Below are 25,665 nucleotides of genomic sequence, written 5' to 3'. Positions count from 1 at the left end.
TGTAGCTCTGGGGTTCTGGCTTTTTATATTTAGCAAACTAAATTTAAGATTCATCATGTAACATACATTAATAGCTTACTCTTTTTTATTGCTGAATTATATTCCATTGAGCTGTACCATAGTTTGTTCACTGTTCACAATTAAAGAACATGCTGTTTTTGGAAATGATGCATAAAGTTTCTATAAACATTCACGTACAGGTTTCTGTGTGAAGATAGGCTTTTAGTTCACTTGGGTATATAGCTAAGAGAAGGACTGCTGGGTAATATGGCAAATAGGAAAACGAGTCCGTCAAGGCTGTATATTGTCACCCTGTTTATTTAACTTTTATGCAGAGTACATCACGAGAAACGCTGGACTGGAAGAAACACAAGCTGGAATCAAGACTGCTGGGAGAAATATCAATAACCTCAGATATGCAGATGACACCACCCTTATGGCAGAAAGTGAAGAGGAACTCAAAAGCCTCTTGATGAAAGTGAAAGTGGAGAGTGAAAAAGTTGGCTTAAAACTCAACATTCAGAAAACGAAGATCATGGCATCCGGTCCCATCACTTCATGGGAAATAGATGGGGAAACAGTGGAAACAGTGTCAGACTTTGTTTTGGGGGGCTCCAAAATCACTGCAGATGGTGACTGCAGTCATGAAATTAAAAGACGCTTACTCCTTGGAAGGAAAGTTATGACCAACCTAGATAGCATATTCAAAAGCAGAGACATTACTTTGCCAACAAAGGTTCGTCTAGTCAAGGCTATGGTTTTTCCTGTGGTCATGTATGGATGTGAGAGTTGGACTGTGAAGAAGGCTGAGCGCCGAAGAATTGATGCTTTTGAACTGTAGTGTTGGAGAAGACTCTTGAGAGTTCCTTGGACTGCAAGGAGATCCAACCAGTCCATTCTGAAGGAGATCAGCCCTGGGATTTCTTTGGAAGGAATGATGCTAAAGCTGAAACTCCAGTACTTTGGCCATCTCATGCGAAGAGTTGACTCATTGGAAAAGACTCTGATGCTGGAAGGGATTGGGGGCAAGAGGAGAAGGGGACGACAGAGGATGAGATGGCTGGATGGCATCACTGACTCGATGGATGTGAGTCTGCATGAACTCCGGGAGTTGGTGATGGACAGGGAGGCCTGGCGTGCTGCGATTCATGGGGTCGCAAAGAGTTAGACACGACTGAGCGACTGATCTGATCTGATCTGATATTTAAACTTACACAAAACTACCTTCAAACTGTCCTCAAGAGTGGCTGTAAGTTTAAGCATTCCCACCAGCATTAAATGATAATTCCTGTTGGTCCATATCCTTGACAGTATTTTGGGGGTTTCTTTTTAGGGAGGCACTGGGGGGTAGTTTCATTTAACAAATTCTAACAGGTGTGTAATAGTATCTCAGATTGTGTTAATTTGCATTTCTATGACTACTGAGCATCTTTTCATATGCTAACTGGATAAAATGTCTGTTCAGCTCATATGCCCAGTTTTAATTTTATTTATTTTTTTATTGTTGAGCCTGAAAAGTTGTTTTATATATTTCAGTTTTGGATACAAATCCTTAATTATATATGTGATTTACAAATATTTTTATTCAGACAAGGGTTAATCTTTCTATTATTTTAACAGTGTCTTCATAGAGCAAAAAATTTTAATTTTAATAACATTTATCAATAACTTGCCTTTTCCTTTATAGGGCTTCCCTGGTGGCTCATATGATCCCTGGATCAGGAAGATCATCTGCAGAAGGAAATGGCAACCCACTCTAATATTCTTGCCTGGAGAATCCCAAGGGCACAGAAGCCTGGTAGGCTGCAGTCTACAGGGTCACAAGAGTCAGACATGACTGAGTGACTAACACTTTCACTTTCCTTTTCCTTTATAGATCATGTGTTTGATGTCGTATCTAAAGTCGTTTTAAAATATAAATTAAATGGATTTTCTACTATGTTTATGCTGTGCTTAGTTGCTCAGTCATGTCCAGCTCTTTTGCAACCCCATGGACTGCAGCCTGCCAGGCTCCTCTTCCATGGGGATTCTCCAGGCAAGAATACTAGGGTGGGTTGTCATGCCCTCTTCTAGGGGATCTTCCCAACCCAGACAGCGAACACAGGTCTCCTGCATTGCAGGCAGATTCCTTACTGTCTGAGGCACCAGGTAAGTCCCAGTATACTGGAGTGGGTAGCCAATCCTGTCTCCAGGGGATCTTCCTGACCCAGGATTCACACCTGGGTCTCCTGCATTGCAGGCATATTCTTTACCAGCTAAGCTACCAGAGAAGCCCCTACTATGTTTTAGGTCTATGATATATTTTTGATATATTTGTAATTATGTGTTAGCAGTTTGTTTTTGGTTGTCCACAACCATGTGTTAAAAAGAGAATAAATGCAAAGACTCCATTTAATTGGGTTTATACTTTTGTTAAAGATCAGTACTTGTGTGGGTCTATTTCCAGAGGATTTCTTCTATTCCTTGACATCTGTGTCTATAAGTTAATCAATACCACAGTCTTCATTGGTGGCACGGTGATAAAGAATCCACTTGCCAGTGCAGGAGCCACAAAGGACTCGGGTTCAGTCCTTGGGTTGGGAAGATCTCCTGGAGTAGGAAATGGCAACCAGCTCTAGGAGTCTTGCCTGGAAAATTCCAGGGACAGAAGACTCTTGCAGGCTACAGTCCAGGGGTCACAGAGTTGGACACAACTAAGTGCCTGAGCAAACACACACACACACATACACACACAGTCTTCACTGCTGTGCTTTATAGTTAAATCTTAAAATTAGGGGGTGGATCCTCCAATTTTGTTCTTTCAGAACTTCTTTGGTATCTCAAGTACTCTTCCATTCACATTTTAGAATCAGCTTATCAATATCCACTTGAAAGCTCGATGGGGTTTTATGATTTCATTGAAAAATAGAGTTCAAACTGGGAAAAACTGACATCTTAACATTAAGTCTTCCAACCAATGAATATGGTGTAACTCTCTGTTTTAGTTCTATCTTCTTTGATTTCTTTCAACAGTGTTTTGTAGTTCTCAGAATGCACATCCTGCATTCTGTATAATCCTGCTAGAATTATATGTAAGCACTTCAGTTTCTGGTGCTATTGTAAACTATATGAATTTTCTTTTTTAAAATTCTAATTGTTCATGGCTAGTATATAGGAAAAAATTACTTTCTTTTTATCCTGTGACATTGATAAACTTACTTCTTAGGAGTTTTTCTGTAGATCATTTGGAATTTTCTACATAAATAACCATATCCTTTGCAAATAGTTTTGTTTCTTGCCTTCTAACCTTGATGCCTTTTATCTATGTTCTTATCTATCTGTATTATCTAAGACTCCCAGTATGATGTTAAAGAAATGGTGAGAGAGGGCTTGCTTGCCTTGCTTCTGAGCTTAGGGGGAGAAAGCATTTAGTCTTTCACCATTAAGTATAATGTCAGCAGTTAGGTTTTTTAAAGATGCTTCTTAATTACGTTAAGGAAGTATGCTTCTACCTCAACTTTACTGACAGTGTTTAACATGAATAGAGTTAAACTTTGCTGTATACTTTTTCTGTCTATTGAAATGACACAGAACAAAATGTATTTACTCTGTTAACAGGATGAATTTACATTGTGTTTCTGGAATAAGTCCACTTGATTACAATACATTTTCATTTTTATATATTGCTGATTCTAATTTCCTAACATGTTGTTAAGGATTTTTATGTATATATTATATGGGATTTTGGTCTATTTTTCTTTTCTTGTAATGTCATTATCTATTTGACATTAGAAGAAATATTGATATCATGAGATGACCCAGGATGTATTTTTTCTTCTATTTTCAGGAATGTATAAAACCAGCATTATGTTTTCCTTAAAGGTTTGGTTGAATTCACTATAGAAAGCCTCTGGGCTTAGGGTTTTCTTATATGGGAGATTCCTAACTTTAAATTAAATTTCTTTAATGAGATAAAAAATTAAAAGCATCAAAACAAGCATAAGATACATATGATATACAGTCTAAAGACCCTATAGAAATGTAATTTGAAATTCCAGAGGGACAGTATTGGAACAGAAGCAATGTTTAAAGAAAGAATGAATGAGTTTTCCAAAACTGATGAAAGATATCAACTTAAAAATTTAAGAAGCTCTGCAAACAGTGTAGAATTAATCCAAGAAAACTACACTTAGGCATATCATAGTAAGATTACTAAACACAAAGTTGAAGAGCAAATCTTAAATGCAAGAGCGTGGGGAAACCCTACAGTACTTCAAAGGAATGACAGGTGACTATTCAAGTAACACAGAAGAAGCCAGAAGACAGTGAATGGCTTCCTTAAAGTGTCAAAGGAGGAAACTCCCTAGTGGTCCAGTGGTTAGACTCCATGCTTTCACTGCTGAGAGCAGAGGTTCAATCCCCGATTAGGGAACTAAGATCCTTGTGGTATGGCCAAAAAATAGGAAGATAAAGTGCCAAAAGGAAACAGCCACCAACCTGGATCTAATACAGAATTTTATATCCAGTAAAACCAGCCTACATAAAAGTAGAACCATGATGTTTTTAAAAAAACAAAATTGGAATTCAAAGCCAGGATAGTAACATTAAAGAAAGTACTACAGGGAGGAGGAAGATGACTCAAAAACTGAAATTGGAACATGGAACCTCAGGAAAGGATGAAGAATAACAGAAAAGGTAAATATGTGATTAAAATGAATAAACATTACTACACAAACAAAATGAATTTGTTGTATGTTTTATATATGTAGAATCAAAATGCAAGATAATAGATATCAAAAAAATGAGACAGGTTAAAAAAACAGTAAATGTTTTTAGGTCCCAACATTATTGGCGAGGTCAACAAAGAAATAATTTGTTATGTATGCAAGTTGCAATCTCTAGGGCAACCAATAACATAGTTAAGAAAAGTGGATAACAAGTTAATAAAAAGGAAAAGGATTATAAAAAAGTTATTAATTAAAATGAAAGCTGCATCAGTCTACATGAAAATTCTAGATTTTAAATCTGGAAAAAAATCTCATGTGCTATTCACAAGATACACACTTTAAATATAATGATTAAAAAAAGGATGGAAAATATATACCATGTATATATGGCCAAAATAAAGTTGCTATAACTGTACACCTAGCAGTGTAGGTGCTGCTACATGGTACTATGAAACAAGAAATAATACTAGAAATAAAAAAGACACTTTACAATAAAAGATTTGTATCACAGTCTGAAATCTGTATCCAACCAACATGGCTTCAAAATATATAAAACAAAGTTAACAGAACTACAAAGAAAAAGAGATATCCACAGTCATAGAACTTGAAACTTTCTTGAAATTTGCCACCTTCCTCCACTATGCAGAAAAAATAATTCCAACTAGATCATATGTTTAAATGTGAAAGAAAACAAAAAGTCTTTAGAAGAAAACATAGGATGGAGTCCTGAAGTAGACTAAGAGAAGAAATTTTCACATACTGAGGGATGGAGAAGTCATTCTGGCCTGTCCCTCATGTGGCTTGAACTTTACGCTAAGTACAGCCAGCAGTTCTTATGAACTTTATCGAACTCAAGGATACTAGCAGTTCTCAAGACAACATCTGCAGCAGCAATCAGCTGCAATCTTAAGATCACAAAGGTCTCCTCTAATGACTACACAGCCATTTCGACCATAACCAACCCTAACTTATTAACTCATCTATCTATAACTCTGTGGGTTTTGCTAATATAAGCCTCCTCCATTTTGCAGTCTGGCAGAACACAATTCAAGAGCTACTCCGTCACAGTTCAAATCTCTTGGGCTATAGTTCTCAGTCTGGCTCTAATAAAACCTTTCTATTCTTATTTTAGATTGTTTATTGATTATTTCCACTGATAAGACAAACATTCTAAAAATGCTAATACAAAAGATAAATTGGATTCATTGGACTTAAGAACTTCTTTTCATCAAAAGATATCATTAAAAGAAAGAAAAGGCAAGGTACAGAGTGGGAAAAGAAAATTATGAAACATATATCTGACATATCAAGAATCTATATGGAAATTTTAACAAATTAAGAGAGACAATGCAGTATAAAAATGGGCAAGTAACTTGAACAAATACTCACAAAAGAGAATACCCAGTCAATAAACTAGTCACCAGGAAACAGCAAATTGAAACCATTATGTGATAAAACTACTTCTCACAGTCAAAATGCCAAAATTAAAATGCATGTATGCACAAACACATATACATGCACACAACCTATCAAGCAGAAGTGAGCATACGAAACAAACTGAACTCATTCACACTGGTAGTGGGAGTGTAAATCATTAAAATCACTTGGAAAAGCTTAATGTTTATACAGTTTATGACTGAGCAATACAGTGGTGGCAACATACCCAAATAAAATGTATACAATGTTATCTGAGGATACATACTGTTCATAACAGTTCTAAAATAGCTCAAACCAGAAACAACCCAAAGGCCCATCGATAGATGAATGCATTAACCAATGGTAGTATTTTCACACAATGAAATACCATGCAGCAGCAAGAGTGAAGAACTAGGTAACAAGATGTCTGCACTGCAAAAATATCCGAACTGGAAAAACAAAATGAAATAAGTAAGAAAAAAAAAGGGAAAAGACACGGTAGGATGTCACTGCTATAAACATAAAAACATGCAATACTTTTACTTCTAATCTTCTAATACTTCTAATCTTGTTATTAGAAGTTAGGATAATGTTAACCTTGGGAGAGGCAGTCACTGGGACTATCTGTAATTATACTTTGAAAACAAGTTTAATTTAAAAATATGCATAATAGAAGCTTTCAACTATATAAAATGATGCCAATGTCACATAATCCAGTTACATTCCCAGGACCAAGCTTGGTGTCCAACATGACTCCTGATAAACAATTGTTTTTAAATAAATGACTGAAACAAGATACCAAACATAAAAAGAATAATATACTGTAATTATTTCCCACCTGTCATTTATTTATATGTTCATTTGCCTTATGTCAGATTTTCATACTGATGTTATTTAGTACTAAACTGATAAACCTGACCTCTTCTTGTCCTCTTTTAAGTATTTAAATAGCATAAAAATCAGCTGGGAAACTTCTCCAAAACACATATCTCATCCCTCCTCTCATTCTACCATTCAATCAAATCTATTTGCAGGAAATGGAATTTATTCCGGGTCATAAAATAAGAGTTCCCGTATTTTGAAGGCTGTGAAAAATTATCGTGAAATCACTACTTACTGACTCTTTATGAGATAGGTATCACTAATATTTTTTTTATAGTTAACATGATCTGTGTCAAACATTTTGCATAATGACTCAGGTCAGGCAGGAAGTTAGATATGTTCCCTTTAGCTAAACCACTGACTTCCATTAAATGGAGGTTGTATCTTTTCTTTTCCTTCCCAGGGATTAAATATTGTGAGCGTTAAACATCTTGGGTGGTTTTCATGCCTAATTTTAAAAAAAGCCTTCAAGAGAAAAATTTAGAAACTAACATATAAATGTCTTTGATGAGCCTGATGTGATTTCAAGACATTCTTTACCCGGTCATGGATCTCATCACAGTTGGAAGGTGAACACCAATCAGAATGGAACCTGTAGGCATAAAAAACAAAGATGATTGCATTCCAGAGGGAGAGAAAAATAAATCACCAAATGCCAGACACATAGTTATTTTTTCTTATCCCTTTCTGATAACATATAAGGATTAGAATAACATATTTTCTTTCTTTGAGGATGAGAGACAGATATAAAATCAAATACTCAACCTCAACTATAGTATTAGGTCCTCACAATATGTTCAATTCATAGTCTAACAAAGTTGGACATGCTTTGGGGACAGCAAATCTATATACCTAACCATTTTAACAATGTCCATATATAATTCTTTAGAGCTTTATCTCTAAACAAAGATATAAATTTTTATATTAGAGCAATAATTCCACATATAGTACCTTTAAAATTATTTTCCATTCTTGGAATTAAACATGCCAAAGAAGAACTAAAGCAGCCCATCATTTCTCTTTCTCATGCATTTCCCAAACACAAAGCTGGCACTAGTATAATTAAGATATCTTGCTTTATCTAAGTGATAACGAAAATTTCTACATCCATCTGATTATAATGTATCTACATGACATATTCTTGATAATTCCTTTATAAAGGAAGTAAGTGAAAATCACTCAGTCGGGTCCGACTCTTTGCGACACCATGGACTATACAGACCATGGAATTCTCCAGGCCAGAATACTGGAGTGGGTAGCTGTTCCCTTCTCCAGGGGATCTTCCCAACCCAGGGATCAAACCCAGGTCTCCTGCATTGCAGGCAGATTCTTTACCAGCTGAACCACAAGGGAAGCCCAAGAATACTGGAGTGGGTAGCCTATCCCTTCTCCAGTAGATCTTCCCAACCCAGGAATCTAACCAGGGTCTCCCGCATTGCAAAAGGATTCATTATAAAGGAATGAGTTATTAAAATGCTAATAGTTTGCTTAAAACCTTCTAGCTTCTAGTTTGTCCTTACAAAGTTATAATTTTATGTGTTTACACAAAGTATAAACTATTAGGCAGGATAAATGATTTACATAATCTGTTTTAAAGAATGCAATCAATAATGGATGATTAACTATATCTAAATCTTAATCTCCTGCATTTGTAATAGGAAGTGTTGCCTGCACTGATGGAAATATATTGGCAGGCCTTATTACTGGCTACGTATGTAACACATCTTGAAAATCAGAGACTCAAATGTGCAGCTCCAGGAGGATCTCTTTGATGATACTGTGAGAGGATCCACTAGTCTGTGCTGTGGTATAAGGAATGACTGCCTAACAGTCTTACTGCATTTAGAAAGCAAAACCTTTAGCATGAGAATATCAGCTCCTATTAAATTAGATTTGCTATTATTTCTTAGTCTGATTTTATTAATAACTCTATAAGCTAATATAATTATTATGCCATAATATTAATATTTATACTTTGAAGAGAAAACTGGTTTTGAAACATAACACTTATAATCAGAAGTGAAACCCGTTTATGGTGTACTAACTCTACTGGAGTTATTCTTTTGAAAGGATTAAAGCAAAAAGGACCTTCATGATAAATAAATAAAGTCATTTGCTTAGAGTCGCTGATAAAGCTTTCAAAATGTGTTTATTCCTATACATGATAAGGAGTCAGCATTTTACAGCAATCTTAGAGGAAAACTTATTTAATTTTAATGAATATGTACCTAGAAAAAATAGAGCTCTATGTTCTGTCATACTCCCAATTTTGCCAAGGACATACAATCTATGTTTACATCAGTTTAAATTGTTTATTGATTCCAATGGATTGTATAAACACTCTAGTATATTTCTCAGTGACCTAAAAGCCACATCATAGAAAGTCTTATATTTAAACATGTGGTACTAAGCATGCTAAAAAGAACAAAATGTTTTTTCTTTTGGTAATATGTCTTAAAGACATATTGTCTGATATATTTTACTTTCCTTTACAGACTAGATCTAGATTTTTTTAGAAAATACATTCGAAGTAGAGGTGTTCTTAGTGAAAATAAAAAAGTTTATTTATATTATAAAGTACTAAAATAAAATTTTATCAACTTATTTAGATGTGTTCAAACTAAACAACTATTATATTCTTTAATTTTAAAAGTACCTCAAATTTCTTCCAGTCATAGGTAAAATATGTAATGTTTAACATTTGAATCACTGGTATCCTTCTAGCAAAGAACTTATTTATCTATATCTACTATCCAACGCCAAAATAAATGCTGTCACCTACTCTAAACCATCCCCTGCACTGAAATATGAAAAAGGGACAGCTGACATTAGCTAGCCTCAATAAAGAAGTTTTGAAAACAGCCTCAATGAAGAATTTATCAACCTGACTTCAAAATACTGAGACAAAATTATATACAAGGAAAAAAAAACAACACAAGATTAAATTTGATATTTTACTATAGCAGTAGACAATTGCAGACTTCTTCAAAATATGCAAAAAGACAGAAAAATAAATCAAGGTTTATAATAAGATATTCAAGGAGTTATAGGTTTAAAAAATGCTTGAAAACCTACAGATATAGCAAAGAACCTAATCAAGAAAACCACAAGTGCTTAATTCTAAAAGCAGGGAAAAGTAGAGTAGCACCAACTGAATGTTTGAGCGTCAGAGCAGTCGTGGAAGCAAAGAAAGTCCCCTGGTAACAGAGACACAAGTTATCAGACTTCAGTAGAAAAACCTCTCTTTAAGAGCTTCTCTTGAACTTTTAAAACCTACAGATACACAGACATATCTCTCTATATAGATGTACCTACCTACCTATCTGAACTTATATCTATATAGATCTTATACCTATATATAGAACTTATACCTATATAGATCTACCTACCTACCTACCTATCTGAACTTGATTTCCAGAGGCATGATTGACTTTAAGTAACGTTAGTCAAAATTCCCTAATTTAGGATGAGTGTCTCTAGCATTCCTTCATATACCTATTTCAAATGGTTACAGGACTAACGATGAAACAAATTTATGTGTTCATAACAGGGGTGCTTTAGTACAGTTCCCAAACTGGCACACTCTTGTTTGAATCATCGGTTTTGAGATGAACTTTTGATAGATTCTCTACAGCTAATTTAAACTTTCTTATTTATGCCTGATGCCCCTAGCACACCGTAGAGATTTAGTGTGCCTCTTTAGCTTTTTGATACCATGTGTGATGATAGATTATACTTCTATGTGTTGACGGTATATCTCTTAGGTTTTCAAATTTCTACAAAATTTCTTAAATACCGAGGGTTGGGTTTGTTTGCTTTTTTTTTAATTTATGACAATTCTTGTTTTCTATGTTACTAAATGTGAGGGAGGCAAGGAATTTTCAATTTGGATTCAACAACAACAAAAACAGATGAAGAGGAATTATTTCTTTCACATTCAAATTATAACAAGTGTCTTAACTTTGTTTGCCAAAACGTTTTTAGAGGGAGAACTAGATCATTAACATGATTAAGATTCTCTTGGCAGTTGGGGATAGGTAATTTGATGAAAGCAGGTGCCATGAACCCATAATATACAGTATCATTATTATCAGTAAAAGAAAAAATATAACCTATGCTATTTTTATACATAAGTCATGACTATAATGTTAAATTCCTATGAATCTCTTAAAAACAATTATACTCTATTTTTCACTTTGGGAACTACAATATTTAATTAGGGTTAAAGTGACTCTAATTAATAAACTCACTATAGTTAATAAACTCACTTTGAGAGAACTGAGCTGGGGAGGAGTATCTGACACTGTGCAATATGTTCTAAGCAAAAACAATTTAAAGTAACTCTCTTAAAATCAAATTACCCTTTTGCAAATAATCACATGACATACATAATTACTGCCTGCTCTTTTCTAATGATTATTCAAAAATTAATACAGAAATAGAAACTAAGCATTACCTTTCCCTGAGAGAAGCTCGATTTAACACAGGGCTTGGAGAATGCTTCGGCATGGTAGAGGGTGCTGAATGAACAAGTAAGGTCCTGGCTGAATGCTGGGGCTTGCTGCATGACCTTGAACTCAAGTAGTCTTCGCACCTTTCCAAAGACTCATCGAAGTCTCTCCCATGAGGTGTTCTGATGACCTGTTTAAAAATTACATATGTAAAAAAAAAAAAATTACATATGTATACACAGGATATATATATATATATATATATATATATATATATATATATATATATACAGTGACATTATACACATACACATACAACATTTGTAAAAATAAAAAAAATCAAATATAATGTCACAGCTATATTTGAAGATAAATTTCATTAGGCGGTTCCCTGGTGATCTAATGGTTAGGATTCCATGCTTTTACTACCATGGCCTGGGTTCATTCCCTAGTTGGGGAACTGAGATCTCACAAACTGCATGGCAAAATAGGTTTAAAAAAAAAGATAATGTATGTAAAAACACATGAAAATTCTCGACACAGAACAAGTCCTCAGTAAGTGGATTCAAACGTTAAAAGCTATTTTGGGCTTCCCCAGTGGCTCAGCAATAAAGAATCAGCCTGCTAATGCAGGAGACGTGGGTTCGATCCTTGCGTTGGGATGATACCCTGGAGAAGGAAATGGCAACCCACTCTAGTATTCTTGGAAAATCCCCTGGATAGAGGAGCCTGGCAGGCTACAGTCCAGGGGGCTGCAGAGTCAGATAAAACTGAGCTACTGAGCATAGCAATCGTTACTACCACTATATGACTAAACATTGAATAATCTGACTATTCAATCCACATGTCCAAAATCACTGCAGATGGTGACTGCAGCCATGAAATTAAAAGACACTTGCTCCTTGGAAGAAAAGCTATGATCAACCTAGACAGCATATTAAAAAGCAGAGACATTATTTGCCAACAAAGGCCCATCTAGTCAAAGCTATGGTTTTTCTAGTAGTCATGTGAGGATGAGAGTTAGACTATAAAGAAAGCTGAGCTCCAAAGAATTGATGCTTTTGAACTGCGGTGTTGGAGAAGACTCTTGAGAGTCTCTTGGACTGCAAGGAGATCAAGCCAGTCAGTCAATCCTAAAGGAAATCAGTCCTGAATATTCATTGGAAGGACTGATGCTGAAGCTGAGCTCCAATACTTTAGCCACCTGATGCTGGGAAAGATTGAAGGCAGGAGAAGTGGACCATAGAGGATGAGACAGTTGGATGCCATCACTGACTCGATGAACATGAATTTGAGCAAGCTCCGGGAGTTGGTGATGGACAGGGAGGCCTGGCATGCTGCAGTCCATGGGGTCACAAAGAGTCAGACACAACTGAGTGACTGAACTGAAAATCTATAGAACTTTATCAATTCCAAGGCCTTTTGAGTAGGAATGGGGTAAAGGGAGGGATGGATATATAAAGCAAAGGACAAATACACATGAACTGATAATAGTCTAGCTATGAGGCCAAACAGAACAGAATGCTAGTCCTCATACTCATCCATTGCTTCATAATAAATCAAGGTATATAAATGAATAAATTTCTACCCTTGTAGAACTTACATTCTAGTAAAATTTACATTCTAGTAAGGAGAAACAGATTTAAAAACACACAACCCCCTGTAAAATAAATAGGTAAAATACACAGTATATTGAAGGATGGTAAATACCATGGGAGGAAAATAAAGGAAATAAGAAGTGCTGCCGGGTGGGGTGGGAGGGATATGTAGGGAAGCAGCTGTAATTTTACATAGGGTGGTCAATGGGGACCTCACAGAGAGAACCGCCCTAGCAAAATTCTATGGAGTATAGGCCTGAAGACCCTATTAAATATCACAAGACATAAATCATGGGGACATTCCAGAAAGAGAGAAACAAACAAACAACAAAAACCACACACAAAGATCCTGTGGGTGGGGTAGGGTATATGCCTGATAATTAGAAATACCAAGAAAGCCAATAGGGCTAGACTGAATAGTAGGAAATAAAGTAAAAAAGGCAAATTTTAAGGATTTAGACTTCTATTTTGAAAAGACAAGTTCTTTTATTTATTTTTTTGGGGGAAATAATATCTTCTTGGCTACTGTGTCAAGAACAATCTATAGTGTCCATGGGCAGAGTCAAGGAAATCAATTAAGAAATTATTAACAACAAAGCATGGAAAAGAATGCTGGCTTGCCTCTGAGTGATGGCAGTGGAGGCAAAAAGTGATCAGATTCAGATGCCATCTGGAAGATACAGTCCACAGGAACTGCTGATAGACTGTCAATGAGAACATCAAAGTTTTTTGGTGAAAGCAGCTGGAAGAATTGAGTTTGTGTAAATTAGTTATACCCTTCCAATGGGACAGATGGAAGAATAAGATATTAGGAGTCTGGTTTTTGATATGTTGAGCTTCATGTATCTATCAGTCATCCAAACTATCAGAGTAGAGGTTCAGGGGAAGACTCAAGGTTAAACATATAAACTGGTCATTTTTAGAGTCTAAATGGTATTTAAAAATATGGCACTAAGTGATATAACCAAGGAAGTGAGCATAAATAGGAAACCTCTGAAAACTGAGCCCTGGGAATACTCCACTGTTTAGAATCTGGGAAGATGAGAAGCAGACTAAGGAATGGCCAGGAAAAAAGGGGAAGAAAATGGAGAATGTATTATGCTGGAAGTCAATTAAATAATGTATTTCAAGGAAGGGGAGTAACTAGTTCAGTCTAATGTTGCTGATAAGACAAGGTAGAAAAGACTTGGAATAGTATCAATAATTTTAATAAGAGTAGCTTTGATGGAGTGATGGGAGTGTTAATCTGGAGTTAAATAAATTCAATTCCTCTTTCTTGTTCCTTAACACATATTTAACTTCCCATCACCATATTACTGGAGAAGGGAATGGCTACACACTCCAGTATTCTTGCCTGGAGAATTCCCTGGACAGAGGAGCCTGGTGGGCTACAGTCCATGGGGTCGCAAAGTGTCAGACAGGACTGAAGCAACTTGGCATGCAAGCACCAAGTGCTGAGACTACAATAGTGAACACGACAAAGTCCCTGCCTTTATGAAATTTTGTCCTAGCAGTTATTATCAACTAAATATTTGACCTTTAAGAAGGTCACTATGACCTTTCATCTTTCTCAGACTCATTTCTCCAGGTTTAATAATGGCTACCTTATATCTAAAAATCTTCCATAATTTATTTTAAGTTTCCTGCAGAATAGGCAATGGCACCCCACTCCAGTACTCTTGCCTGGAAAATCCCACGGACGGAGGAGCCTGGAAGGCTGCAGTCCATGGGGTCGCGAAGAGTCAGACACGACTAAGCGACTTCACTTTCACTTTTCACCTTCATGCATTGGAGAAGGAAATGGCAACCCACTCCAGGGTTCTTGCCTGGAGAATCCCAGGGATGGGGGAGCCTGGTGCGCTGCTGTCTATGGGGTTGCACAGAGTCGGACACGACTGAAGTGACTTAGCAGCTTAGCAGCAGAATATCTAGATGTGTGAATTAGTTATAAAACAAATGTAAGCAATTTATTATTAAAACACCACTCCTCCTTCAATACTACCACAATTTTCACTGCTTTCCAGAATTACAGCAACATATGGCGAGCCAGCAGTCAACAGAGAGAATCAAACTTTGATTCCAGAACCAAATAGCATGTAATTCAAATGACTCAGTTATGGTCCCAAATAACTGACCAAGAATATGTGATCCAGACTGAATGAGAGGAAAAAACTGAAAAATGCTCTGAAGACTGATGGGAAAGGGAAAAAAAAGTGCTATAATGCCCTTTCTCGAATTATATCCAAATCTGAGCCACTTGGCTTATAGAGATTATTTATCTCCATTAATTTCAATGCCAGTTGAGTCATGTTGGTTGCAGACCATTTCACTTTTTGTTTACTAAAATTTCTCCACAAACTAGTCAGCAACGCTCTACATAAAGCCTCTTCTAGGTGACTACAACTGTTTCTCTTTATCAGACTAGTCACTAAGAATCTCTTGGACAACACATTAGCTAACACAGAGATCTAGAGAGGTACAGGGATTTGAACTCACAAACCAGATAAGAGAGGGTATTAACACAAAGAAAACTGACAGATATGCTAGGGGGCAAATCTATATGACAATACCTGCAGAAGGACATTTATAAACTTCTAATGGTCTAAATGGTGGAGGGCTCCTGGAGGAGGTAGGTTGGAATCAAGGCGCTAAGCAGAGAAAAGGGGGAGATAGGGCATTCCAAGTGGAAGAAAAGGCACAAGGAATAAACAATGAAGATACAATCACATGGCTAGTTGTGTAGGAAAGTAATTGGAGAGAATATCACAGAGGCAGAGAGGGGCACACTGCAGAGAACCTTGAATACTGTGTATAACTCAACACTATCCAATATTTATTAAGCATCTTCTATGTATCAAGTACTGAACAAGGTAGGAGACAGTAATCACAGATAAATATAATAGGAGACTTCAAAGATATTACCGTCCAGAATGAGAGACATGAAAAAACAAATAATGATAACACAGTGAGGAAGGAGATTAGAACCAAATAGATATACAATGAGTAACAGTGCAGTGGGGATACAGCTGGATATATTCCTTCCATGGAATTAGAATAAATATTTTGGAAAATTATATTTCAAAATGAGGGAATGGAAGGTATAATAAGGGGATGAGATAAGAATCCACTTCAAATTTTCAACCTAGACTTAGCTTAAGAAGCATTTTCATAGCTCTTGTGAGTTTTCCATAGGTTGCTCATTCACCTCCAGAAATCAAAGGGAATGTCCTTACTTTGGCTCATAATGGAAGAGGCATATTTCTCGGATGATTCCTCAAGAACCCTAGCTTAGAGTGTTCAAAGAATTGGGTTCAAATCCCTGCTTGTTATGTGACCCTGAGCAAGTCATTTACTCTAAGTTTTCATTTCCTTATCTATAAACTGGGGAAACAACCTTATGGGTTTGCTACAGAAAATAAATAAGACAAAATTAGTACAAACACAAAGCAGAGAGCTTGATTCATGAAAGACAACAGTATTTATTTCCTCTGTTTACATAAACCTTCATATTCCAGCATAAAGAGTTTCTTCCTTTTTACATTTATGGAAATAGTTCTTTAAATCCTTTTTATAAGATCGCGGAAATGCAACAATTCCAATATTGCAGATGTTGAAACGCATCAAGATAAAATCTAATAGTTTTAAACCAATCTGAAATTGTTATAGGTTAAAAAAGAAAATTTCATTTCACCAAGTTCATTGTAACTACATAAATGTAATTATGTAGATAACATACTTTTCAAATAGGTGATATATAATGGTTGAGTTATGCCATACTGCAGAAATAAGGTTCCTGAAAAGCTGCTTATACAATAAGTTAAGTTAAATCATATTTGTGCCCATAAAATTTATAATTTACAGGAACTTCAAAGTTAAATTAATGGAAGAAAGAACCACTAAGTATAAACAGGAACCAGGAAACTCACTTATCCAAAAAATATTTGTTGAAGACTGGTACTACATGCCATACTTGACAATTTCTCTTTCATCATGGGAAATATATTAAAAAAAATAATTCTAATGGAATTTGCTGGGAAGTAGTTGAGGAGGATGATGACAGGAAAGAAATGTGGTAGAAGCACTACTTTCAGGATAGTAAGGATAAGGCAGGTGGCTGCTGCAAGTGCCAAGCTGCTTCAGTTGGGTTCGACTCTTTGCAACCCTATGGACCATAACCCGCCAGGCTCGTCTGTCCATGAGATTCTCCAGGCAAGAATACTGGAGTGCGTTGCCGTGTAGTCCTCCAGGGGATCTTCCCAACCCAGGGACTGAACCCACATTTCTTACATGTCTCCTGTATTGGCAGGCAGGTTCTTTACTACTAGTGCCATAGTTCTGAGTAAAAAGGAAGAGAAGCAGATTTTTGCAACTGAGATGAATTTCTCAATTTTGCTGAAAACATTCCTTTTGAATCCTACTCAAGTGAATGATCAATTCCTACCTCACCCAATTTAAAAATCCATATGCTCACCTATCCTGTTTAGTTTAAGGAAAATGTACTTTCTTTATACTAGAGAAAATTTTAAAAGAAATTCCAAAATAATGCAATGAAATTGATATGTAATTCTTAGGTGTGCCAATATTTAGGGGGTAGGGGGAAATTCCTTCCTTCTTAGATTACTCCTTGCACTTACATAAATAATTTGTTTAACCCTCACAACAACCTTTGTGGTATTTTTACTATCTACACTTTATAAGAGAGGAAACTGAAGTAAAGTCAAATAGCTACTGTTTGGTGGTAGTACTCCCAGGTCAGTGAACTATGAGAGATCCACAGCAGAAAAAAAAAAAAAAACAGAACACTCCCACAGCCCAAGCCTCAAAGGATGCCTATAAGGAAAGTTCCACAGAAGATACACTAACAGTCGGACTTACTAACAGCCCAATAAAGAGTGAAGGAACAAACTGGTAAACTGCTTCCAAGAAAGAAAATATCCCCCAATTAATTTTATGATGTGATCATAAGATTGCTACCAAACCACTGAAGAAAAGTAGGAGAAATCTAATTATAGATCTCTCTTACTAGTGACCATGGGCTTCCCAGGTGGCACTAGTGGTAAATAACAGATGAGGGTTTGATTCCTCAGTAGGGAAGATCCCCTGGGGAAGGGCATGGCAGGCTATAGTCAATAAGTCGCAAAGAGTAGGACACGACTGAAGCGACTTGGCACACATACATGCTCACATGCATGACAATATGTGGAAAAGTATCTTAAACAAAATATTAACAAATTAAAGTTAGTGATGATCAAAAAAGAATACAACATGATTAAGCTGGGTACTTTCAAAGAATACAAGAATGGATTATCAATAGAAAATCTATTAATTCACCATAGGAAAAACATTATCAACTCACTAGAAGCTGAAAAAAGTATTCAGTAACATCCAACATCCACTCATAATTCAAAAATGTAAATTCTTTGAAAACAAGGAATTTCAAAGGGAACTTCCTTAACTTGCTAAAGGATATCCAACAAAAATCTACTGCAAACAACATTCACAGGTGTGAAATCTTCGACATGATCCTATCTAAGACAGGATCAAGACAAGAAGGCACATAGTATTAGTTTTGTGCTGCAACCTATCAGGTTGCACTGCAAGAGCAAATTAAGTCTGAAAATTAGTGGCTTAACATAATAAAGGTTCATTTTTCCCTGTACTTTATGGTAATACAGGTTAGCAAGAGAATCACACTTCACAAAATTGCCCAAGGACCTGTGCTGATGAGACAGGCTGAACAACTTGCAGCTGTACCATCGAGAACAGGTGACCTCACTGTCACTATAACAACAGAGAGTTCTTATCAATTCTTCTATGCCGCTCCCTGGAAGGGATCCACATAATTTCCATTTATAGTCTACTGGCTGGAACTAGGCCCTATACACCTGCAAGAGGGCTTGAAAATATAGGAAAGGAAATGAATAGCCAGTAGGCAATAAATATCTCTGCCACATGCACAATCACCACTTTTATTTCAGTACATTGAAAATTCTAGTAAGTCAAGACAAGGTAATCTGTAAGGCAGAATTAAAATTCATTGTTTGTAGATGATATGGCTTCCTCTACTAAACAATTCAAGAATATCTAAGACAAGAATGTTATACAAAAATCTATTTCAAAACCATAGATTAGCAAAACACATACAAAAGTATTTTTACATAAAAAATTGTTTACAATGGGAACCAAAACTATAAGGTTTCTGAGACTAAATCTAACAATGTGTAACACATTAATGGAAAAGTGTATATAACTGTAGTAAGACATGTGAGACCTGAGATGACCTGCATTCACAAGGCTAACAGAACTAAAATCTTAGGCTCACCTACCTCAATAAGACTTTACCATGAGTTTTAATGCTATAAACCAGTAAATAGCTTCATTATTTGCTTTAGTATCTTCCCATAAGTCATTTGCCTGAACAACAGTCTGCTCAATCATCATTCAGCTCCCTTCCCATAATGATAGATTCTTAATCTGAGCAAACAGTCCCCTTCTCAGCCCAAGAGATAACTCAGGAAGACAAATTTCTTCCCTATTAAATACTTGCTTACTTATCAAGACTTGCTTTAAGACTCTAATCTTCACGTCCAACGTTGCTGTTGTTTAGTCACTAAGTTGCATCCAACTCTTTGCAACCCCATGAACTGTAGCCTGCTAGGCTCTTCAGTCCATGGGACTTCCCAGGCAAGAATACTGGAGTGACTTGCCATTTCCTTCTGCAGGGGATCTTCTCAAACCAGAGATCGAACCTACATCTCCTGTTTGGCAGGTGGATTCGTTACCACTGCACCACCAGGGAACCCTAATCTTTTATATTGCAAACATTGCCAATGAGATTCCCTGCTTTAAAGTTCAGTTCAGTTCAGTTGCTCAATCATGTCTGACTCTGTGACCCCATGGACTGCAGCATGTCAGGCCTCACTATCCATTACAAACTCCCAGAGTCCACCCAAACTCATGTCCATTGAGTTGTTGATGCCATCCAACCATCTCATCCTCTGTCATCCCCTTCTCCTCCTGTCCTCAATCTTTCCCAGCATCAGGGTCTTTTCAAATGAGTCAGCTCTTCACATCAGGTGGCCAAAGGACTGGAGTTTCAGCTTCAACATCAGTCCTTCCAGTGAACACCAGGACTGATCTCCTTTAGATTGGACTGGTTGGATCTCCTTGCAGTCCAAGGGACTCACAGGAGTCTTCTCCAACACCACAGTTCAAAAGCATCAATTCTTAGGCGCTCAACTTTCTTTATAGTCCAACTCTCACATCCATACATGACCACTGGAAAAACCATAGCCTTGACGGACCTTTGCTGGCAAAGTAATGTTTCTGCTTTTTAATATGCTGTCTAGGTTGGTCATAACTTTTCTTTCAAGGAGTAAGCCTCTTTTTATTTCATGGCTGCAGTCACCATCTGCAGTGATTTTGGAGCCGCCCAAAAAATAAAATCAGCCACTGTTTCTCCATCTATTTGCCATGAAGTGATGGGACCGGATGCCATGATCTTAATTTCTGAATGTTGAGCTTTAAGCCAACTTTTTCACTCTCCTCTTTCACTTTCATCAAGACGCTCTTTAGTTCTTCATTTTCTGCCATAAAGGTAGTATCATCTCCATATCTGAGGTTATTGATATTTCTCTCAGCAATCTTGATTCCAGTTTGTGCTTCATCCAGCCCAGCATTTCTCATGATGTACTCTGCATATAAATTAAATAAGCACGGTGACAATATACAGCCTTGACATACTCCTTTCCCAATTTGGAACCAGTCTGTTATTCCATGTCCAGTTCTAACTGTTGCTTCCTGACCTGCATACAGATTTCTCAAGAGGCAGGTCAGGTGGTCTGGTATTCCCATCTCTTTCAGAATTTTCCACAGTATATTGCGAGCCACAGAGTCAAAGGCTTTTGAATAGTCAATAAAGCAGAAGTAGATGTTTTTCTGGAACTCTCTTGCTTTTTTGATGACCCAGCAGATGTTGGCAATTTGATATCTGGTTCCTCTGCCTTTTCTAAAACCAGCTTGAACATCTGGAAGTTCACGGTTCACGTATTGCTGAAGCCTGGCTTGGAGAAATTTGAGCATTACTTTACTAGCATGTGAGATGAGTGCAATTGTGCCGTAGTTTGAGCATTCTTTGGCATTGCCTTTCTTTGGGACTGGAATGAAAATTGACCTTTTCCAGTCCTGTGGCCACTGCTGAGTTTTCCAAATTTGCTGGCATTTTGAGTGAAGTACTTTCACAGCATCATCTTTGAGGATTTGAAACAGCTCAACTGGAATTACTCAACAAAGCAATTTGAGCTCAACAAAGCTCAACACTAGCTTTGTTCATAGTGATGCTTTCTAAGGCCCACTTGACTTCACATTCCAGGATGTCTGGCTCTAGGTCAGTGATCACACCATCGTGATTATCTTGGTCATGAAGATCTTTTTTGTACAGTTCTTCTGTGTATTCTTGCCACCTCTTCTTAATATCTTCTGCTTCTGTTAGGTCCATACCATTTCTGTCCTTGTATCAAGCCCATCTTTGCATGAAATGTTCCCTTGGTATCTCTAATTTTCTTGAAGAGATCTCTAGTCTTTTCCTTTCTATTATTGTCCTCTATTTTTTTGCACTGATCGCTGGGGAAGGCTTTCTTATCTCTCCTTGCTATTCTTTGGAACTCTGCATTTAAATGGGTATACCTTTCCTTTTCTCCTTTGCTTTTCACTTCTCTTCTTTACACAGCTATTTGTAAGGCCTCCTCAGACAGCCATTTTGCTTTTTTGCATTTCTTTTTCTTGGGGATGGTCTTGATCCCTGTCTCCTGTACAATGTCACGAACCTCAGTCCATAGTTCATCGGGTGCTCTATCAGATCTAGTCCCTTAATTCTGTTTCTCACTTCCACTGTACAGTCATAAGGGATTTGATTTAGGTCATACCTGAATGGTCTAATGGTTTTCCCCACTTTCTTCAATTTAAGTCTGAATTTGGCAATAAGGAGTTCATGATCTCAGCCACAGTCAGCTAAAGCCCTTCTTGCTTTAAAGCCCTTCCTTAAAACTGTGGAGCCAAGACTCCCAAACACTTAACCTTTAAATATTTACCTGTAAATATCCACCCTTAACTTTTCAGAGATATTACTCTTAACCTTTCAGAGATACTACTAAGTCTGCAAAGGTGATGCTCTCCCTTCCTGCATAATCAAAGCTCTGCTTTGCTTGATATCAACAGATTCTTCAGTTATTGTGGTGATGTTTTGGTGAGCTGGCAATTGACAACCCTGAAATCCAACTTAGATCCTGAAGATCCAAATAGACCCTCCTTGTTGCCACATCTAAGACACTCAACTCAGAAATATTTTTTTCCTCTGGGACTCTTGGGCCTCCCTCCTTGGTGGGGGGTCTCTCTTAACTATCAATACAATGGTGTGGGAACTGAATCTTCTTGTTAGGTCTGGACTCTGCTCTCCTTTTGGTAAAGCTCCCAAATGCTGAGTTACTTTGTCTTGTAGGAATGGAGAACCCTTGTCATTATCTGGTCAAATCTGAAAACTTGTATCTCAGGTGGAAACATGTCTTGTTATATATGTTACTAATATGTCTCTCTGTCACTTTCTGCTCTGAGTCTGTAAGAGGAAGTCCACAGCAAAATGACCAGGAATGAACTACTAAAGCTATCCTGTAGCCAAATCTAAGAACTGACAGGTTCAGATGTCCTCAATCTACCAGAATCCTTAGTAAAAACTTTGCCCTTGGCCACCTGTCAGAAAATCATGAAAACTTTCCTCAGTTTCTTCTTTTTATTTTCCTCCATGGGAGAAAAAGCTTCTGGAAGAAACCACTACCAAACCTTCCATCTTCTTAGAATTACAGATCTGTCAGGTCTCCAATTTAAGATACCAATCACTAGGTTGGCGCCCAAGACATAAGCTGTATCAGCAACATAATGACCAATGCTGTCAGATTCTTATGCCCGTATTTCAGTTTAGACCAATGCCCCCTCCAAGTCAGATTCAATCTTTTGATCATCTTACGTATATTTACACGATGATTTTAAATTGCACACTTACTGTTCCAAAAACCATAATTTCACTAAGTATATTTTAGAATTACAGTGGCTACCTTGGAGGGTGTTTTATATGAACAAAACTGTTTATGTAAAAGATGCCTTAGAATGAAAAAGAGTAAAATCCTACATATCCAATAGTCTGCACTTCTCAACTGGCACAATAAAAATTCCAAAAAAAAAAATTTCAGCGTTTACAAATTGCTTCCTTAAAAGATCTGTTGGCCAAGGCCAATTTTTAAGAATGTGAAAATGTAAAATTATGTCTTGTTAGGATACCCTCACACCCCACGAAAGAAATGGCCTTCAGCCCACTATTTATCTCCTGCCCTATCCTCTCCCTTGCCTGAGAACCCTATCCTCTTTCTGTGAGCTTTCATTCCCATCTCAAGTGCCAGAAACAAACGCTCAGTGACTTCTTAAAATTAATCCCCTTCAGAATACATCAAGTGCCATATGGTTTACTTTTAAGCTCTGATCTTTTTCTGAGCTGAATAGTCAAGACATTCTCCAAAGTCTAACAAACAAGATAAAACAAGAAATTGCAGCAGAATTTAGAATTTTATATACTTTAATTTGGCTTTTCCACATTTCCTATCTCAATAAAAGGTATCAAGAAAACACTGAGTTGTCAAAATCAGAAATACAAAAGTTATTTATAATACTGCACGGCTAAGAGCCTTTCAATACTCTCTGATTTCAAACTTTTCTTGACTATTTTTGCTTAGTTCATAGAATTAAAAAAAAAAAGGGCCTGGAGATATTTTTATTGAGATTTTGTTAATTTTTGAATTACCCTACATAGAAGTATATCTTTATGACACTGATGTTTTCTCTAGGAGAACATAGTACATCTTTTCCATCTGTCAAGTCTACTTTTCTGTCAACATTAACCCTAAATATCTGTCTAATATCTCCACTGCAATTGACCTCCATTACTATCATCTTAATCCAAGCCATCATGTCTCACATTGACTATTCAATAGTCTACTAACTTGTCTACTGTCTCCATTCTTTTCCCAGTCCACGCTACTATCAAGACTAATATTTTCAAAGTACAAAGCCAACTATATCATCTCGTTGTTTAAAATAACTTCATTTGCTTCCCATTGTACCTAGGATAATAATCAAAATTCTTAACATGGCAAAAAAGATTTATCCCTATCTACTACTCCAGCCTAAGCTTACACCGTGTGCCTGCTCATGTCTGTCACTCCTAGCAACACTGGTCTTTTAGTTGCCTACCCACTGAGCCTTTGTAAATGCTACTTCCCCCTTTTGCTTTGGGCATGTGCTTCCCTCCTTTTCACACAGTAAATTCCTATCCACCTTCAGAGCTCCAGAGCAGTCACTGAGCCTCAAAATCCTTTTTCCGTTCTCCTTCACCAGATCAAATCCTCCTAATATATAACTAGTCGAAGCCAGCATGCATATCCCTCGTGATATTTGTCACAGTTCCAATATATATTGATTTTTGTGATTTTATTATCTCTCTCATTATCATAAAATATCCATGAAGGCAGAGACAGTTACTAGTTTTGCTAATTTTTTGCTAATTTCTATTAATAATATAATAGAGTTTTAGTCATATCATCTTTCTTAATAGTAAAAGAGAAGCTGGGAGTAGAGAGGAACAAGGCATTCTAGATATGACAGAACAAAGGACTAGCTTTCCATCACGATTCATCTTTGCTTCCTTCAGAGCAGAATTACTGCTGAGAAGCAATCCCTGCATGTAGGTGTGGCCATCTGGTTAGTTCTTGACAGAGTGTAGGTAAAAATGTCATGTGTCAATTCAAGGCCAAGGCTTTTAAGAAACAGATATGCCTCTTCAGGTTCTTCTTCGTTTTCCACTATGTGAAGAGGACAGCAATGCTCTAGAATAAGGTGAAGACACAAAATGGGGTCACTTCGTGGACCTCTCTTCTCTTGCCTCTGCAGAATATATTTCTCAACAGAGCAAGGCAAAGTCTTGCTTTTCTAAAAACATCTTGCAAACACTCCTAGTTTCATAACTCTTTTCCTTATAGATACCGTATAGCGTTCCACTATCAACTATTATACACCTATACGAAAACAATCCTTTATTTCTCCATGGGAAAAACAGCCCCGTTCAATGATGAATATGTATTTCTATGGAAATCTATCTCTTCAATACAAAAAATAATCCTGTGAGCTGACTTACTACCCACACAGACAGCCTTAGAAGGGTAGTATGAATGATTAACTTCTACTCTAACTCTGAAAGTGAAGAATACAGAGTTGAGGGTGGGCAGATAGTTAAGGGATAGAAGTGAAGCTCTTTAAAATATTTCATTTAGAAGAGGGAATTCTGAATATATACACCTACCTTTAAATAGACCAGTCAACACAGAACTGGATTATAGTTACCTTAGGATAAAGATTAGTGTCTGATAAACTTTTTCACCTTTCTATACTTTTATATATTTACTTTACTTGTTTTCTCTTTATAATCCACTCACACAACACACATATTTTAGGAATCCACACTATGTATTAGACAATATGCTAAGTACTGCTGCTGCTGCTAAGTCGCTTCAG

The 25,665-nt window shown here is 36.8% G+C and overlaps 1 protein-coding gene across 2 annotated transcripts in view; it reads right to left on the bottom strand.

Annotated features, from left to right (window-relative positions):
- SPATA6 (spermatogenesis associated 6) overlaps positions 1–25,665 on the bottom strand; it is a 165,338-nt gene that overhangs the window by 37,898 nt on the left and 101,775 nt on the right. Inside the window, exons 10-11 of one of the 2 annotated variants that reach the window (XM_061412053.1) lie at positions 11,461–11,645; positions 7,497–7,596 (exon numbers count right to left, since the gene is read on the bottom strand). In XM_061412053.1, coding sequence (XP_061268037.1) covers positions 7,497–7,596; positions 11,461–11,645 — 285 coding nt within the window. The remainder of the gene's footprint in view (positions 1–7,496; positions 7,597–11,460; positions 11,646–25,665) is intronic. The other variant, XM_061412054.1, reaches the window with a different exon arrangement.

Source organism: Bos javanicus, chromosome 3 (assembly GCF_032452875.1).
Source record: "Bos javanicus breed banteng chromosome 3, ARS-OSU_banteng_1.0, whole genome shotgun sequence".
NCBI lineage: Eukaryota > Metazoa > Chordata > Mammalia > Artiodactyla > Bovidae > Bos > Bos javanicus.
Note: the sequence above shows the minus strand (reverse complement) of the source record. Positions and strands in the feature narration are given on the sequence as shown.